This window comes from Argiope bruennichi, chromosome 11, assembly GCF_947563725.1.
Source record: "Argiope bruennichi chromosome 11, qqArgBrue1.1, whole genome shotgun sequence".
In the NCBI taxonomy this organism is placed as follows: Eukaryota; Metazoa; Arthropoda; class Arachnida; order Araneae; family Araneidae; genus Argiope; species Argiope bruennichi.
The window spans coordinates 5,474,248-5,493,551 of record NC_079161.1 but is presented as its reverse complement, the minus strand read 5'-3'; the positions used below and the strand labels follow the sequence as shown (position 1 = coordinate 5,493,551).

General features: G+C 33.8%; 2 protein-coding genes across 3 annotated transcripts in view; one reads left to right on the top strand and one right to left on the bottom strand.

Moving 5' to 3' along the window:
• The window catches only part of LOC129956904 (uncharacterized), a 90,342-nt gene that overhangs the window by 12,533 nt on the left and 58,505 nt on the right, over nucleotides 1-19,304 (top strand). The window lies entirely within an intron of this gene.
• LOC129956903 (cuticlin-4-like) overlaps nucleotides 1-19,304 on the bottom strand; it is a 59,394-nt gene that overhangs the window by 8,122 nt on the left and 31,968 nt on the right. Inside the window, exons 4-7 of one of the 2 annotated variants that reach the window (XM_056068917.1) lie at nucleotides 13,139-13,347; nucleotides 10,433-10,569; nucleotides 4,751-4,899; nucleotides 2,874-3,118 (exon numbers count right to left, since the gene is read on the bottom strand). In XM_056068917.1, coding sequence (XP_055924892.1) covers nucleotides 2,874-3,118; nucleotides 4,751-4,899; nucleotides 10,433-10,569; nucleotides 13,139-13,347 — 740 coding nt within the window. The remainder of the gene's footprint in view (nucleotides 1-2,873; nucleotides 3,119-4,750; nucleotides 4,900-10,432; nucleotides 10,570-13,138; nucleotides 13,348-19,304) is intronic. The other variant, XM_056068918.1, reaches the window with a different exon arrangement.

Below are 19,304 nucleotides of genomic sequence, written 5' to 3'. Positions count from 1 at the left end.
CTGTTCATTTTCCCAACATTTTGCAGGAAGCTCCCGATTGACATCCACAGGTATGGGTGGTCTTACAATGGGTCCGAAGGCAGATTTATAACCATATCCATAAATGCAACAGGCCGTCAGAAACGGCAGAACGTGGGATCGGACGATCAAAGAGTGACCGATGCATATGCTGTTAATCAGAGAATTAAGTAAAAGAAAAGGATGCACTAGAGAAAGTGTTTAGCCCTTTGACTGCTATTGACTCATATATGCTTACAGCGAAAACCATTGGTGTAACCTGTGGGCGCATATTTGCCTTTCGGTCGAAGCTATTAGTACAACCCGAGAGATCACTGCAGACGCCCTGTCGAAATGTTTTAATTTACAGCAGTTAACTTTCAAACGGTAAATAGCATGCAATTTCACAACACAGTTACACGGATAATGGCATACAAATGTCTTCAGACTACGAATCTTTTAAACACTTTAAATGTTTTGGACTTTAGATGTTTTTTGCTGTTTCGGTGTCTTCCTCGCCGTTGTTTCTGTCGTGCTACATAAGATTCTTGCAATTATGGATTTATACTCAGCTAAACTTCGTTGCCAAATATACCTGGTTTCCTGTTCTTATAGTTAACTTGCTGACAAAGAGCCCCTTCACTGGAGAAACAAGTTCATTGAAAATGGAAAATCTCATACTAACTGACGTTTTAGGCTTTTGAGGGAATAAATACGAATACTTTCTTTTATGTCTTACTTCGCCTGTGAAAACTCTATTATATAACTTCTGGATATTACTATAAGATAACTGGAAATCAAAACAGTTGGGTGTCGTAAAATTTCTGAATTCTCTGACAGAAAATAAAAACTTTGAAATATGTCGTATATGAGTGAAATAAAATAAATAAATATTCTTTTCTGGATTGGTATAATATAACTAATCTCCCGTTTAGATTAAAATCACTCATGCTAATCTGCACTATGAAGTTACAGATTTTATCAGTATTCTAAAAATGCAATATATTTAAAATCAGTTTAATTTTTTTATTGCTTTCCTTTTTTGCGAGTTTAGTTCATCGATGCGTTGGAAGGACCGTTGTGTACCAAAGAAATATTTAATATAATGTAGGTTCGAAATTTTATATTAGGATTTCCACAGTTAGTGCGTTTAAAAGCTTAGGATTTTTTAATGGGAACTTTAAAAACGTTTTCGAATAACTTTCGCCATTATGTTTTATTAGCAGTCAAATAATGTGTTATTATTATCATTATTTTTTTCTTTTTGTGAAGTTTGAGTGAAACTTAAACCTAACTTAATAGCACAGTGCAAGATGTTCGATGACAATATGAAATTACTGTGGCATACAGTTCAAAATTTAGTTACATGTTTAGATGACTGGTTCGGATCCTGGTTCGGGCATGGTTGTTCTTTACCCTGTGTTCTATCTGTGAGGTGTGTGAAAGAGCCCCCCTTGTAAAAAGGGTAGTGGAAGCGAGTGTGTGAGTGTCATTTTCATATGAGCTAGAAGCCAGACTATTCCCTCGGGTGCTCAGGGGCCTTTACCTTCAGAAGCTACTGCACAAACTCGACTTAAAATCGCTGACTAATCGCTATAAGTAACAACAACAACATGTTTCGACGACACCAGCACTGATGTCTTATAATTTACTCAATTATTGTAAACACAAAATTGTGTCAAAATACAGCCTTAAGTTGCAGACATTATTCAAGAATCATGAAATAATTCGCGCTGGAAAAACTGCTGTAATGAGCAGGGCCGTATTATCAAATAAACAAAGAAGGAAACTGTATACGGAGGGCCTTAAGGTTTTGAGATTTGTTTGCGTTATTTCTAGGGCAATTCAATTTTGGACTTTCATTCGATTTACTAGAGTCGTATACTCAAATGTATTCATATTAAATATCAAGTTATATCAGATCACGATAATTTGTCTCCAAAAACAAACAGCTTAGTGCTGGTTGTGTTTATCGCTGACACATCATTGAGTAGCTCTTCTGCCTAATAAGAGTGCAGGAGAATGAAATTTTTTTATGTTCTATTCTATAGATAATCCCGGAATCGGATTATTTAATATAGTTCAGTTTATTTTAATTTTTTTACCATTATTTGTATAGAAATAAGCATTGTTAAAAGCTTGGTACACTTTTCTTAGGCTTATTTTCTGTGTTTCCAGATTCGTTTGCAAAGTAATGTATAAGTAGTTCAATTTTTTAAATAGTTGGTTGATTCATTTAAAAGTCGAGCTCTGTTAAACTTTATATTTAAAAAAAAGCTTGCTTTAAAAATGCTCGGTAATTTTTAACCATTTTATTTGAAATTGCATTTAAATTTTTAATTAAAAATATTTTTAGCCGTGATATGCCGATACCAACTCATTCGACTTAAAAAGTTTTGCTATTTCGTCTGGATATTTATTATTTAAAAATTGCTTACACAGTGATCTTTATAATCTAGCATTTTGTCTATCCGGACCCTTCAATAGTCGGTTATTTTCAGAAGAACGAATAAACTGCATGCGTTTGACAATATACATGACTCCACATAAACAATAGATTACTGATCAGATTTTATAATGTTTAATTATATGTAGTATAATTTGTTATGCAATTCTGCGTATTTTATAGTGCTTTGTGCAATAAATATATAAATGCAGTTAAAATTATTTTCTATATGAACCTCCATTGGATTGATATCTGCCAGATTGCTCAGAGACTATTACATAGATTTAAAATCTATCTAGTTTTGGAAAAAGATGAGAGGAAGAAGGTATTCCCAAAACTGGAATACTTTTAAGAGTTCCAAAAGGGTTTATTTCGGAGGTGGGCGTATTTTTCTGTTGTCCCGCCCAACTGAGAGTCGAGAAGTTCTTACCACGTCGTCGCAGCCTCCGTTCTTCTTGGTGCAGAGCTTGACATTGCACTTGTAGTAAACGGACGCGGTAAAGGGGAACTTGTGAGCCGGGTAGGTCACCTGGGCCAGGGTCAAGTTCTTGCTGTACTCGAAGGGGCCCATGACATCGCTGTCAATAGGGCAGCCGTCATTGTTGATGAGGGGCTGCTCAGACCATCCCAGGCCATCTTTCACGATGCAGTTGGTCACTTTCAGGCCGTACGTGTCTGAAGAAAAGGATGAGAATACTTTGTTAGCACAGAAATATCCTCAAACATTTGTAGTCTGTAAAAGAATATACGAATGCTGAAGACATTTATCAGATCAGGTTCCATATATTTATCAAGTAATGCGCTTCTGCTTAAAAACAGGTTAGAATTGCAAATTTCATTTATATAACTCTTTTAACTCGCCTTCCGGGAATATTTTTCACCTTTTCAAATAATGATTTCACATAATTATGAAAAATTATAATTTCATATCTGACCTTGTTATTTTAACCTCAGGCGCCAGTTTCAAGAATCTTCACTACTATGGCAATCATTCTATCCTCTTCCATATACAAATCTTTCTTATGGAATGGATATGCCGAAAATTTTGTGTATACCTACATGCAATATCGGCCATTTTCTAGGTTTGTAGGTGGTAGCGAGCGATGGGCGGAGATACCCATCTTTGCAAGCGATCTTTAAGGACAATATCTTGCTTCTATTTTACTTTTTAAAGTTAGAGTTTATAAACAACTGAGGGCGGTGAACAGAGGAAAATTAAATACGAAATTACTCTTGCAACGCTCTGTAGGTTTGAAAAATAAATGACGCTCACATCGAAATGTGAATTTTAACCCCCTATCTTCATTATATTTGACTTTAATAAGTAAATTAAGCTCATTAATATCAAATTCTATGATATTTTACTCTACCATACCTTTCTGCTTATTTCGACCGTCGCTATGATAACGAATGATGCTGTATTATTACAGAGAGTAAAGTCTCATCTGTTAAGGTTAACAAAAAATATTTATCAAATGAATGCATCTTTTATATAATTAAATATATTATAATAATATATTTTATAATAATATATTTTAAACTTTCAATAAGAATAATGTTTATATTTTAATTTTCTTTCTTATGCTGTTCATTGTGTTAGTTCATTTTTAAAAATATTCTAATGTGATACTGGAGTATAAAGATTTGAGGTTAATATTTTACTGTTAATTATTCTAGACATATATTGGATGATATATTTAAATATATTATATATAATAATACAACGAACAATTATTATTATATATATAATATTATATAAATAAGAAATATATTATAATAATATATTTTAACATTTTAATAAGAATAATGTTTATATTTTACTTTCTTATGCTGTCCATAGTGACAGTTCATCTTTTAAAAATATTCTAATGTGATACGGGAATTTAAAGATTTAAGATTAATATTTTTGATTTTAAAAAAAATTGTTGTCTTCTCATTTCTCCGATGAAAGTGCGTTTTCCAAAAAATTTGTCTGATAATTAGTTTTCCGCTTTTCAGTCTTTAATACATTTAATATTTTATCATCAGAAATATAATTAAAACAAATAATTTTTTTCAAATTTATTACCAGATGGCGCTACACATATGAAATCAAAATTTCGTTTTATATAACTGATTAACTGTAATTAACTTCTAAAATATTAAGATATTTTAGTCATTGGAAACATACGAATGTACAAAATATCAGAAATCAAATAATACATCGATTGGAAAATTCCATACATTCCATGAAAACTCCCATGTTCCTTCAAAACGGGACGTCAGTTTAATGACAGGTAACTTCTAAATGTATTGAAAGTATCTCACCTTGTTCTTCGATACTGATCACCAACGTAAGGTACTCGCCGATCCTGGCGTGTTCGGCTATCACGTGCTCGCTGGGACGTCCCACGTAGATGTGCATGGAACAGGTGGGCAGGGGCACCGCGTTCTTTGCCGGCGTTGTTCCAATGGAACTGAAACAAGAATTCAACATAAAATCGACTTTCATGGTAAGATATTTTCTTAAAATTCAAACAGATTCACTTCACATATCAGATTTTTACGGCTGATGACTTGTAAAACAAACTCTCGGCATCGGAAGAGCATAGTTGGAGATATGTGTTCGCTAACCAGTTTTACTACTTGTGAACTTAAGCCATGCATCCCAACTACTGAACTTTCACTTTGGAACAACAGTCACTGTTATGCAAAACAGTTGTTCGATATCGAAGCTTTTTGACTGAAGATTTGGGCTATTAATCTCTTCTCAATACTCTTCCGATCCTGGAGCAGTGCCGGGGAATCCATTGACTACAAAAATTAGATATCGGCTAATCGGGTAATATTTCTGTGTGCACATAGCAATGTGCCATCACTTTGACAACAGTCGACTGACTCCCCTTTCCCCTCAAATGAAAAAAGAAAATGTCTTTCTCAGATGGGATTGTTTTTTGAAGAAGAACATAGCCATATAACCATAACAAAAAAAATATTACAATTCGAAATTCGAGTATACGATCTATATATTAAATGGTAAAAAGGTCGCTGGCATTCACATGCAATTATTTGCTTCTCCTTCCCCGTTTTCTACAGGTATTTCTTAAAAACGACGGACGGTTTGGATTACTGAAGTGTCGGATTAAAGAGAGGTTACAATATGCTACTAATAGCGAATGAAATTTATGACAAAACCTAAGGTACGTATAAATGTTTGGACCAATTAAGGAACAGGCCCTTTTGTTCCTTATGCTGCGAAGATGCATATGTTTTAGCATCTATAATGTTCATATATTGAATAAATATATGAAATGAAATGTTGACCAAATTATAAATTCCTCTTCCCCTCTTCGGTATTGAATGTTTGTTCATCCCTGAGTTGTTTATGAACATTTCTTATATTATTATTGAAGGATTTTAATATTTATTATACGAACGGCAACCTTTTTACTTTCTCATATATGTAGTGTAGAAAAAGTATAGTAATCGTCAAGAAATTTGTACTTCAGATTTTAAAGAATCTCCACGTTTTAGATCTTCCCGAGTTCCGTCCATCCATCTGTATGTCTGTCACAAATATAACCCATAAACTCTTTAAGCTAATAGAAGGAAATTTGGTTTAGGTCCTTACACCAAATTCTCAGATATCTATCAGATTTTCTGCAAAATCTATTCAGAGGAAATCCGTCTGTGCAGCTGTCGAATATAAGTTAGTATGATACTACAAAAAGAGATCGATAAAATTCGGTAAACGGATTTAGCATCTATAATGTAGACACCTGTCAAATTTGGAGCCATATCCAACAGCGAGTTGATTGTCTGTCGGTCTGTAATTGTAGAAACATATAAACTCGATCATTCAGAAAATATAATGATTTTAATATATCAAATTTGATATGCGATTTTGTGATTTCAATTACAGCTCTGTGTCAAATTTTGGTTTGAATAGCTTGAGAAAAAACGCGTCTAAAACATAAATTCATATATAATAGAAATGATGCGAGAATGTTTTGGAAAGACTATCCCTTTATTTGTTAAATAGAACAGTTCCGTATCAGCAACTGGATACAAGTTGAGTTGCAGGACTTCGCAATTTTGTCTTAGATGAGTTATATTTTGAATATCAACTATGCTGTCATTATTCTAAAATTCTGGTGGTCGAAATCTATTTGCGCCCAAGAACAAATCAAATTACCAGTTATTAACCCAAAATGCTTAAAGTTATGGAAGATGGTTATATATGATCTTAAGGGGCTAAAATCCTCATAAAAAATTTATATCATTAATTTAAAAAAAGAGGTGTGTTCCAACACACGCATAAATAGTTGATCGATTTTCTTACAAAAAGGTAAATCAGAAAACTTGTAATTACAGAAACTGCTGTTTATCGAATCGTTTGATATCAATAAGTCAGAACTAAAAATAAAATTTCTGAAACAATAGTGCTTCGTAATTGCCGTTTGAGTCAAAATTATTTTTTTATTTATGTGTGCCCATTTTCCGATTGCATGCAAAACAGGCTCGTCAGGGTAGCCCCCTTTCAAGGACAGTCGGAACCTTGCTGTAAGCTGGAGAACCTGAGAGAGAGTTTATCCATTGGTTATAATAATACTGACGTCAACATGACTTCACGATAGCAGGTGAAAAAAGTCGTGACAGAATTTCGTTCCAAGGTTTTCAGTGAAGAGAATAAAACCCTGCAATTGAACTTTTTCTTTTTCTTTTTGCCACACATGCAACTGACTCCCCTTTTTTTCAGAGGATAGAAAACAGCGCTCATCTCTTGAAGAAAAATATAAACAGCAAATAATAATTAACCGCCTACTCGCCACAGCTGAATTTTCAAGTCTAGTATTTAAACTCTGATGTGCAATTATCAGGGATCTGATTCATTTCTGGAGATGAATTCTGAGACGATTTCTTGACAAAAGCGGTTATTTAAGAAAATTCATCTATGCAATTCTCAATCAATCATTTAAAAAAGATCTGTTCAATGAAGGGAGACTTCTCACAAAGAGGGAAAAATCGAGTCCAAGAAGTTGGTACAAGGATACTCAGTTCCACATTAAGGTACGGTGTTTCCACCCCCATACCGTGCACGAAGCACATCGTTGGTGAAATGGTGGAACCCGAAAATTATCTACTAACAACTACCCACATGGCTCTTAACCAAGGGAAACGCCCAACCCACCCGATACTCAGTTCCACAGTCTGGATAGTAAAATACTGATATAAGCTGTTCTATACAAACGCCATTTTCGAGCAGAAATATTTTGAAGATCCCCCCCCTTTTTTTTTCTACTTTCTGTACTATGAATTTGAAGGGATATCCCGTTATTTTTGTATGTGATGAATTTCATTTTATTTTCTGATATACGAAACATACCAAGATAAAATATTAATTGAAAAAATTATCTTCAAATTTAAATTTGCGCCAAGTTTGGAAAATCCATTGGAAAACTGTGTCTATAAATCTGAGAACACGCTCAATCAAAACCGCTTTGAGCTAGAAGAATGAACCTTGATACGTTTATACAAATCGGAGATTTATTTCGTATTTTGAACAGTATCGACTAATGACAAGGTTTGTTAAGGCTGTTTGCTCGTTCATGTGTACGCAGAAACGTAGAGCTCGTTTATAGAATGACATTTCGTTATCAAAATTATAGATGATAATTAGGTTTTGGTCAAAAGCTGATCTATTTGCGAGTGAATGATGTCATTCAAAAACGAAACGAGAAAAATTTGATATATGATTTTATGACAAAATTCGGTCGATAGGAAAACATGATAAATGAATTCTCAGTTTCTTTCACGATATTATGAAGCCCAAAACGAGCCACTGACCCAATTTCAGACTGTATATATCATAAACAATTTCTTTATTGAAAACTCAGATGACTCAACCAGATGGTTATCAATTCAGATGACTGCATTCACCCATTCATTAAACTGAACGATACAATTAAAATTGGCTGAAGCCATTTGATTCCTATCTTTGAATGACGCTTTCCATTTAATCAGATGTTTTCCATGTATAATATAATTGAAGTGATGAAAAATGCATCATGTAATTAGAAAAAAATCACAATCACAAGCAGGAATCGAGCTAGAAAATGTATTGTATGTAGCTCAATGCCTTGAAAAAGAAAACCAGGTAAAATTAAACACTGTGTTTCATCATGGAAATGCCGAGGACACACAATATCTTTGATTTCGTATTGTCATAATCAGTACGTAGTCCTGACTATTCTCCAACAGATTCTCTTTTATTTCATCCTTTGCAAAATTTCTTTAAAGATGAAAATTACATTTATGTTAACGATGACAAATCATAAATTTCTCCCCCCTTCCCCCCCAAACCAAAATTCCATGAGATTGTGATACTACTTATAAAATGATTTTAAAAAATCATAGAAAGAGGGCACTATGTTATTAAATTAGAATTTCATTCTATAAAAAAAATTGCCTTCTATTTTTTTTTAAATTTTTAAATTAAATAGTTGCCATTCTAGTACATAGAGTGTCAGAGAAGTCTTGGTCACATTGTAGAATCATGTAATATAAACAGTAATGTTTAGAAGCAAAACATATTTACTAATGCACTATAGAAATAATTAAGAATAATTAATTATTAAGTTAATGAATCTCGATGTCAGATCCCTTGGTTGCACGTAGGGCATCCAAACTATTTCGGGCTATGCATTCGCAGGCATTGAGAAGTTATGGATTGAACAGCAAAATGACAACGACGATACGCTACTTCAGATCCTATAAATTTATACCAGACTTCTGGTACAATCTTTTACATAATTTTGTTTGAAAACAAACAAACTGGAGCTTTCAAACTGGAGATCAAATTATATGACTGCAGATCAAAAACTTCTCAATCATCATCTGGCAAATGGCATCTTACCACCATTTGTCGGATTAGGAAACAAATACTTATGCGAACAGAGAAAAAATTTTCTGTGACGCAAGGGCCAGTATTGGGTATTTTCTACCTAGCTTATGATAAAAAGTGTATGATATCATGTTAAAATGAAAAAACTGGAATCTAACGAATGGTTTGTTTACACTTTAGTATGAAAACATAAAATTCTTAAACAGACAGTTTAAAGCACAATGTCACTTCCAATGGGCTAAAATATTCTAAATAAAATCTTTCATTTCTATATAAAATAAAAAAGCCAGTTACCTGCAAAAATATGTGGATGGAAACGTTCAGTCATCAAATGTCTAATGTGTACAGATGTTGAGATAAAAAAGTGCAAATGATGATTGTATGGCAGCAACTAAAACATGATGGATAATAAAATCCATGCGCATGTTATACAAGTAACAAATATTTTTGTTATTGTTATCGTGCCCAAGGATTAGAAAAAGAAATGATAAAGTAATAAGAAATAAATGAGCACTTCTAATGCACCTAATGCTTCTTTCTGGCTTAATTCACTGAAATCTTGAAAGCATTCATTATCTTAATACTTTGAAACATTTTCAATACTCTAACACCTTAACACCGAAGAAAAAAATTAAAACACAATTTTAGCATCAAACTCCGTTAAATATACAAGTTATAGTCGCTGCCTATTCTGGTGCTTTAGCTATACAAGTTAGCAAATAATAGATCTAATCAGTCAAATGGTTATAAATATTACGGATTCAATTTAACTTAAAATCGAAAGCATGCATTGAGACACTTGCCATAAATTTATCCATGTTTGGGTAGAACAACTTTGTTTTAAAATTCCATGGTTCCTGATATAATAGAAAACATAGCTGGAAAAAATATTTTGTCTCTACATAGGAGAAGGGATGACTCGAAACAGCAGAATGTCGTTCAGTTCGTTGACAATTTTTAGAAGACGCATTGTAATACGCGTCACAAAAATCAAACAAACGAATCCGCCATCTCTTCTCTTCTTTTTTGTTTTTTACATAAATTTAAAATGTGTTCAGTAATCTTTTTATTCCATGTTTATGGAATCGGATATGTTTTAGCCTTACTTCGAAGGGGCCTCCGAGTGCAGTGTCTTATTCTTGTTCTGGTAGCGGCATCTCACGTGGAACCCTCTTCCCAGGCTGGTCACCAGTTTGGAGTGAGGTTGAATCACAACCGTGTTGAAGTACTCCACGCCTTCCGACTGAAAATTGGAAAATTAAAATATATTTTAATTGATCTTTTCCATTTTAAACCAAATGACCAATTGCAAATTATGACAATACAATTTTTTCCAAGTGGAAAATGAAATACCGAGACACGTGCAATACAGTCCGATTGCTATTTAATTGCAATTTTTTATTCATTTAACACGCTCGCAATCCTGACATCTGTGATTTACATACTTTATCTAATTAAATGAGCCCTCTTCATGGACTATGGTAGAGAAGGGGCCATCTAATTGGAAGGCAGGCATTTCATATGATGGCAATCAACATGTTAATAAACATTTGTGCGAATAATGGATAAAAAAAATCTAGTATTAAGATTTTATTAATATTCATTTGTTGAATAAAGGGCAATTATTACAACAAAAACTTAATTTGGATATAGTAAGTAATTCGAATTAAAATATGAAGCTGCAGATAAATGCACATTTTAATCTTTAGAGTTGTTGATTACCAAAAAAATATGTGCTTCTGTTCAATTCCATCTTTGATTAACTCTGGGCGAGAGAGCACTTCTCCACTTCTGTCAATGTTAGAATTTGTTTACTTTAGATGTGCAGGTGTTGGAGAAACAAGTTTAACAGTTTATCCGCTGTGTTAAATGCAAAACATTAAAAACTATATATTTATTAGAAATATAGAATAAAATGATTAAGAAGAAACTTCAATTTTAACTTTCGGTATAAAAAGTTCAAAATATTTTGTAACTTCAATTTTTATCGTGAGGTAATGGACTTTAAATGGATTTTAAATCTAGAAACGCAGTGGAGCTCAGCCTTGTCAATAACGTTAGCTCTCTTTTAATATAACATTTAACTGATATTATATAAAAAATCGACTATGTGATTTATGTCATTTTAATTTTTGCGATGGCAGTATACAAATGACTTTCTACAAATTGCTGAAACTGAGTTTTGGTTGGAAGCGCGCAGTAGTTTCTAACCAATTTCTCTCCAAATCATTTCTTTAGGGTGGCAACAAGCCGAAGCATGCATTATCAATTACCTCAGAAACTATTAGAAATCGGGAAAGTTTCTGTGAGCGATAAAATTTAAATACAAGTCATGGAAAAAATATATTAAAATAATTGTTTATTAAATACATATAAATGCTTAGTGAAATTTTTAAGAAATATTACTTAATGAATATTTTTGAGTACGTATTATGCACTCAAGAAAAATTTAGACTCTTCAACATCTTATGCCGTTACTTGAATGGAATAATAATAATGACAACACATTGAAAATTCGTTCCCAGGTACAGCGGCTTATTCTACCTATTTCGAACTTTACAACCTTTACAACAAGGAATCCTAGGATTTTAAATACTATTTGAAAAGTTTGAAATTCATTCTTTATTAATTAAAAAATACATTTCAAGATTTAAATTTCTGATTTTTAAATCTCATCAACAAACCTTTTTTTTTTTTTTTTTTTTTTTTTTTTTAATATTCTTCTTACGCAACGTTTTTTTCTTTTTCTTTTTCTTTTTTTTTCTTTCTTTCTTATACAGGGTGAACCCGAATTCATAGAACACACTTTAAGGGCTGGTGCAGGACATTATAATAATTATTTATTGTATAGGAATGTATGGGCACAAGTGATAAAGGGAGGCAACAACAGGAAGTATGAGATGAAAGTAAAGACGAAGTGTTTAGTGACTAGGCTGCTGACAAGTGCAATGTTTGCAATAACTGCTCGAAACTGTGATACATGCTTGACAATGTTGGTGAAGTGAACAAGATTATCACCTCCATCAGATGGATTCGCATAAACAAGATTTTTCGGATGTATCCATAAAAAGCAATGGGGACTGAATGAATTGGTGGACAGGAGGGGGGGGGGGGTCGCTCTATTTTCTTTTCTTTCCATTGACGTCATTTCTCTGTCCTTTCATATCTTTTTTCTTCTGTTTGAGACATCACTTGAGCCCGTACATTCCAGTACAATAAATGATTGTTACAGTGTCGCACACCATCCTTAAAGTTTGTACTACGAATTCGGGATCATCGTGTGTATAATCATATAAAAGTCACAAAAATAAACGATGATAAGTGTGTAATGTCTTTGAAAGAAACGCCTCATGACAAAAAGGACTAAAATCAATTTAATTTAAACTTGAAACGTAGTTTCTTCATTAATGATGAGCTTACTCATCCTATTTTAAGCGAATCCGAGACATGATTATTCGAGAGATAGAAAAGACAGCCAAATTTCCTTGGTGTGAATTAAACGCAGAAAGTGACATTTGGCAATGCGTCCAAAACTTTTATCTCTTCAGATGGAGTTCTCATTATGAAAGTGAAAGAATTGTTTGTTCAGAAGTCTGAGACAGTCACAGTCACAGCTATAAGCTCTTGAGAAGCATGAGGAAAAAAAGCCTAGGTATAGTGGAATTATTTTTATATTTCAATTTAAAAGAGTTATTTTGGGTAAAAAAAAAAAAAAAAGATTTGGGATTAGGAAAAGATTTTTTTTATAAACGGAAGAAATCTTATGTATTTTATATTCGAATATAAACAAAGCACACGTGGATGCGACTCACGATGTCGTGGCTCATAGTGTTGCAAGACCTCAGAGGCAGCTTGTAGGTGATTTTGGATCCCGCGTGCTCATACTCGGCGAGACAGCTCGAATTTTCGGACAGTCCTTTCGGATAGACCATGCCGTTGAATTCTTCGCCAGACGTCGAGATGGTCACCTCGATGCTGTCGCTGTTGCATTCGATGTCCACATCCGACAGCTTGTTTCCTACTGAAAACGAATCAAACATTCAGTGCAGCTCTTTCGATAACAATAATACAGGAAAAAAAACTTTGAAGTAGATTTATTATAGGGTTTACATAGCACGGCGCTTCCCATGCCCCTGTTGCCTATAAAACAGAGATTATCTAACTAATTAGACGGGTAGAACATGAAAAAAAGAACAAAAAAAAACAAACCCGCCAAACTTCCCATGGGAACAGAAAGCAATTCCTATGGAACCCCAAAGCAAATATAATTAACTATTAAGCAAAATAACAAAACATTTAAAAAAAAAATGAAAAACAAATGGGGATTGCAAGTTGAACTTTAAGGAAAACATTGATGTTTATAGATTCATCTTCCTTCTATTTTTTGAGGCCATTAGGTATATAGGATCAACGTATTGTAGACACTATTTACTGCAATAGTTATCAAAACATGACTTAGGAAGAATATTTCTGAAGATCTTAATTGAAACCAACAAATTTTTCCCCCATTCAGAAGTTAAAAATGTCCCTGTGAAAGACCGATATCGGGTAAATGTCATTATTCTCCGATAAATGCCAACATTCTCATATCACTTGGTGTGTGCCCGAAATATTTGCTGAATATCAATATTTTTCACTTATACCGTCCAATGACATCTTTCAATATGAACTAATGGTAAATGTTGAGTTAAAATGTTTTGTGACCTGAAAATAAAGCTGCAACTACCTAATATCTCTGCTCAAAAATTTTAATTTACCTCATTTTTTGTCGATATCTTTAAACAACAAATTAAATAAAAGAAAGAACAGAGTGCTTGAAAACGGGTGCACTTTAAATAATTTGACTATTGCTTGCTTTTGAAGTTCACCTTTAACTAAATTTAAAAAATTTTATTAAAAGTGTGACTTGTACTGGAATCTATATATCATGGAAAAATAATCCTCAATTTTAGCTATATATCTTAATCATCAACAATGGAGGCAAAAAGGTAGAATAAAATAATAATAGGAATGATGATTAGTTCACTTCAGAAAATAAATATATTGTTATAAAATACATTAAAAATATTTTTTAATTAATTAAAAATTTTAAAAAATATATACGTCTGAAATGATATCATTGAAAAAATAATTTTGGAAATGTTAAGATGTTGCAAAACTTGTTTTTGGCAATAGCCAAAGTTTCATCTTGTCGTCCACGAGTGTGCTGTGGAAATGTAACGAGAGCTTCAAGATGAAGATGTAACGGAATCGTAGTAAGAAGATAAGCAGAGCAGCGAAAAGGAAAGCAAAAGAAAGAAAAATCTTTTGACAACATCCATTTACTCATGATAAAGCAAAAGGGATTGCATTGAGACAATCCAGCGGAACGAGCAAGTGCTCATTATCCGAAAAGAAACAATGTCTCCGTGGTGGTTGTCTTCGAAGGCAGCGGGACATCTTGATGCGCATAATCTAGTCTCGAAACAAGACTTTTGCAACGGAACAATGGCAGTGGTGCTTTTCATTTAGATCGGAATGCGGATGCGGATCATTAAGACCTTCGCGACAGTATGGACCGAGTGTTCGTTTGGTTCAGTAACAGCATATTACACACAAAACAAAATATTGATTTTGTTTTATGGGACAGCCAGCCGCCTTTGCCGATCAGTTGGTTCGCTGAAAATGAACGGTTATTAAAAATTTCAATTACATTTTTTAACTCAGTTTCAACAGCTTTCTCGTCAAAATATTTTTAAACTTTACATTTTGCTAGACATATTGCTCTTAGAATTTTAGAAGTCTTAAAATGTCCCGTTTATTCTGTAATGCTTCATCTTCATTTTCGGTCAATATCCTCATATATCCAATATATCAAGAGAAAAATCTCGATACATATAATATCGATCGTTTGAAAATGGGTGCATTTAAAAAATTTACAAATTTCAAATTTTCCCTCTAATTTATATATTAATACTGCGTCATCGCGCTGAGTTAAGCAGGTCTATGTGACTTAAACAGCTCTTTGACATCAACGCAATCGTCAGCTTCTAGCTGTATTTGCTACAAGCAACTTCTATGTGCGACTGGGTAAGTTTCTGGCTTCGTATAGAGCTCATATTTGAAAAAATATTTTCAATTCAAACGAAAATAACACATTGCGTAAATCATGGCCTTGTTGCATTAAAAATAAAATTCAAAATGTACTTAAAACAAATAATTTTGTGTGTGTGCGAAAGGAAGCAGAGTTGGGAAGCCTGTTGCTTGTTCTTTCGCGATCTGAGAAATAAAAGGAAAGTGAACGAGCAAAACCATCGAGATGTTGACCCGTTCTGTTACCCCCGCATCCCTGCATAGGGTGTTGCGGAGGTCATTCAACCACGCTCCACTGGAGACGGAATCAATTGGGCATTTGAAGTGGGAGGCGCCGAGAGAGGTCAGGAACGCCCACAGCGCTTGTTCTCCTACATCCTTAGAACAAGCAAACACTCACACGTTTCGAAGAAGGGGAAAGTCTGCACTTGAGAGTAGAGATTAGTTTAATTAATTTAACGTGCCATTTTGAATCAATATGAAGATTACTTTGGGATGAATCTCACAATTTTGAACCGTGGTCAGATAACGAAAGCAAAATGTGAGCTTGCACCCCCATTATAAACTTCATCACATCAGAGGAAAATATCTTGGCCAGAATTGACCGAAAGCGATTCATTTTGTAAATTTTCCCCCTTTTTAGGAAACATGGTAATGTGAATTAGTTTTGAATTTTTTAGCGTTAACTGACCAAATTCGATATTTGATATAACACTATTAAGACGTAATGGATGGGCCTAAAAGTTGGTGTATATTACTTTTGAGACGTAAGTAAAAACCACTTACTTCACCTTAGATTCCTTATGTTAGCATTACACTTTATTGAAGCATGGGGGAGCATTTCGGAGTCACATAACAAACGTGCATCTGTTCCAGTCAACGTACATTGTGTTTAGGTGATAATTAATGCATACAATCGGCTATTATTTGAACTAATTGAATAGTTTATTTTGACAACACTCAAATTTTTATCACGCAAATAAATTTTTATAGATATAAATAGTTGATAAAAATGATAAATCGATTTATCACACTGCCCGATAATTATTAATACTAACGATGGTTATTATTATGACTAATCAATTAAACACATTGGCTTAGTACATGTATGTTTATAGGTATGACGTTTAGTCCATGCTAGCATGTAAACACGATAATTGATTGGAACTGAGCTTGCTGGTGAGGGATATGTTGCAAAGAAATCTCGACACTAAATGAACCAATAAATGGCGGTGGAAATGGTGATGGAGTTGACTTTGCATTTCTCGCGTGTGTGAAATTCGAAAAATGGTTCAACTTGGGAGAATTATAGCATCTTCTCGCAAACAACTTTCCATTGGAATTTTTTCGATATACGAAATTATTTATAATTTTTAAGTTAAAAGATGATTTTAAATCCCCAAGACCAGCGAGAGCTGAATTGAGTTCCTGGGACAAAGTAAGAGAACGCTTCTTTCCACAACCAACACTTACATAGTAATCTCTCCTTCCTTTTTATCTCTAACCAATGCTCCATCCTCCAAGCCCGGGTCCTGAGGTTTTATTCTCCCTTTGGAGGAGCCATAGGTGAACAATTTCAGCCTATGCTTGTGACTTTGCTGTAAAGATCTCTTCAATTGTATTTCATCCTCACACTCTAACTCAACGTCATTTCCTCTTCTAATTCCAGAAGAAATTAGATGAGACTAGATTATATTTCTTTTGGTTGCACTCTTTGTCTGGACAAAAGGAATCCTTCTTTCTTACTGTTATTACCATACTGTTATTAAAGAGAAATACTGTTATTCTGTTATTGCCATACTCTTTTTTTTTTTTTTTTGTCGTGCGACTTTTTAGGCCAAATTTATGCGCAGTGGCTTTTGAGGGTAAAGACCCCTGAGCACCCGAGGGCAGAAGTCTGACTTCTAGCTCAAATGAAGATAGCACACACACACTCGCTTACACAATCCCTTTTACAGGGGGGCTCATTCAAGCACCTTACAGAGAGAACACAAGGAAGGACACCTACCATAGGCCAGGACACCGACTGCCACACTGTTATTAAAGATAAATACTGTTATTATAGTACTGTTATTATTCTGTAAATTAGAATATCAAGATTAGAATAATTAAAGAATAGTTATTAAAGAGAAATACTGCTATTACCATTGGAATGTCTTTCTTACTGTTATATCCATATTGTTATCACCATCATTCTAACTCTTAAATGGAATGTTTTAATATTATTACCAATTCTTGATATTCTAATCTTTCAGCACAAATCTCTTCGAGTGGCAGCGAGTGCGAAAGCAGAGTTCTTTCGTTCGACCGAATGGAACAAAGAGTTCGGGGATGACCTATCGATGTGGTTTCGAAAGTTTACGGAAGACCGACTTTGGCCTCCGGGCGCCTGCATTCCAGTCGTTGACCGCCACCCACCGCTCCATAATGTCAGGATTCCACTTCATAGGAAAGCAGTGGCTTTCAAAACGGAACGGAACGAAAAAAATGCTTTCACAATAGGTTTAAGATGTCGAAACATTTTTACTTAATCCGTGCTTGCAGCGTCTAAATAATCTACATAGTGCTAAAAGTAGGAAATGTTCTTTAAGTTAAAAAAAATAGCGAATTTATTTCAAATTTCCATCAAGGTTTTTGGATGGCCAGGGATCAAGGTCAGGGAACCAAAAATTTGAGGTTGTAAAAAGACTATGAATAACATTTAAAGTTATCAATATTTTTAATAGCATCACTTAAATTACAAATTTATTTTAATCGCTTCTACTAGTCATTTTTTGAATCTTCACCTTTCCAATTAATTCTACAATTTTGACCTTTCGAAATCAGAAAGGCATCTACGTGCATCATTATGAAATGAAAGTGAAGCTTTTATTGCTGCTAGAAGAAAAAAATATAATTGCATTGGTTGAATTTTGCAAAAAAAATAATAATAATTAATCTGCAACTCATTGCAATTCTTTTTTTTTTAAATACTTTAAGCTCTGTGTCCGTCACCGGTGACTGACATTATATATTTGATTCAGATCGCGTCATTTACCGGTGATTGGCAACATACTGTTTGTAAAGTTATATTTTTATCCACCTGCATTCTATGAAATTCGATATGGCTCGCTAAACGAAAAGGTTGCCAAAATAATTTGGGAGCAGCTTCCGCGGCAAGAAACACCAAAAACAATTACCGTTTGTTTGCTGGTGCTTAAGAAATGTTCAAATGGCTAAATTGTTCAAAATACTTCAGTGCGTTGCTAATATAGGTGTGATCATATTTTCGAGCAGAATGCTTCCTTCAAAATTAATTTTTTCGAATGTATTCCTTCTCTTCCCCCCCCCCCCTTTGTCTTTTTTGAGCTCCACATTTGTGCAGCAAATAAAAAAAAACAAATCACTGGACCGATCTAAATTCAAACACACCTTATTGTCACCCTGTTACAGTCAAAGTGATTAATCGATAATTATTTATAAAAATGGAGACTACAGTGAACAATAAGCGATTCATTGCGTTAACCGTAATATGCACATAACTTCTGGTAAATGTTTTTTCCTCCTTATATTCTTCGTGATTAGAAGTATGTTTAGGTGGCAATTAAAAGTTCTTATTGCGCGTTGGTCACTATTTAATGGTAATTAAAATGATCTTGTCCAGAGTTGGTCACTTCTTAATGGAAATTAAAATGGTCTTATTGAGCGATGGCGAAAAATAGGAGGGGCTGGGATCCAATGGAAAACCCAGTTCAGAGCTTATATATCTTTTCGAAGACAATTTACCAAAATTTAACTGAAGTTTATTTTTGTAACTTCAAACTGCGCAATGAAAGTCACGGAATTAAAAAATCGAAAATCCTTAGGAAAGCCTGAAATTAGAGGAGCTCAGAAAAAATTAAACGTAATTAATTTTTTAAACTCGGA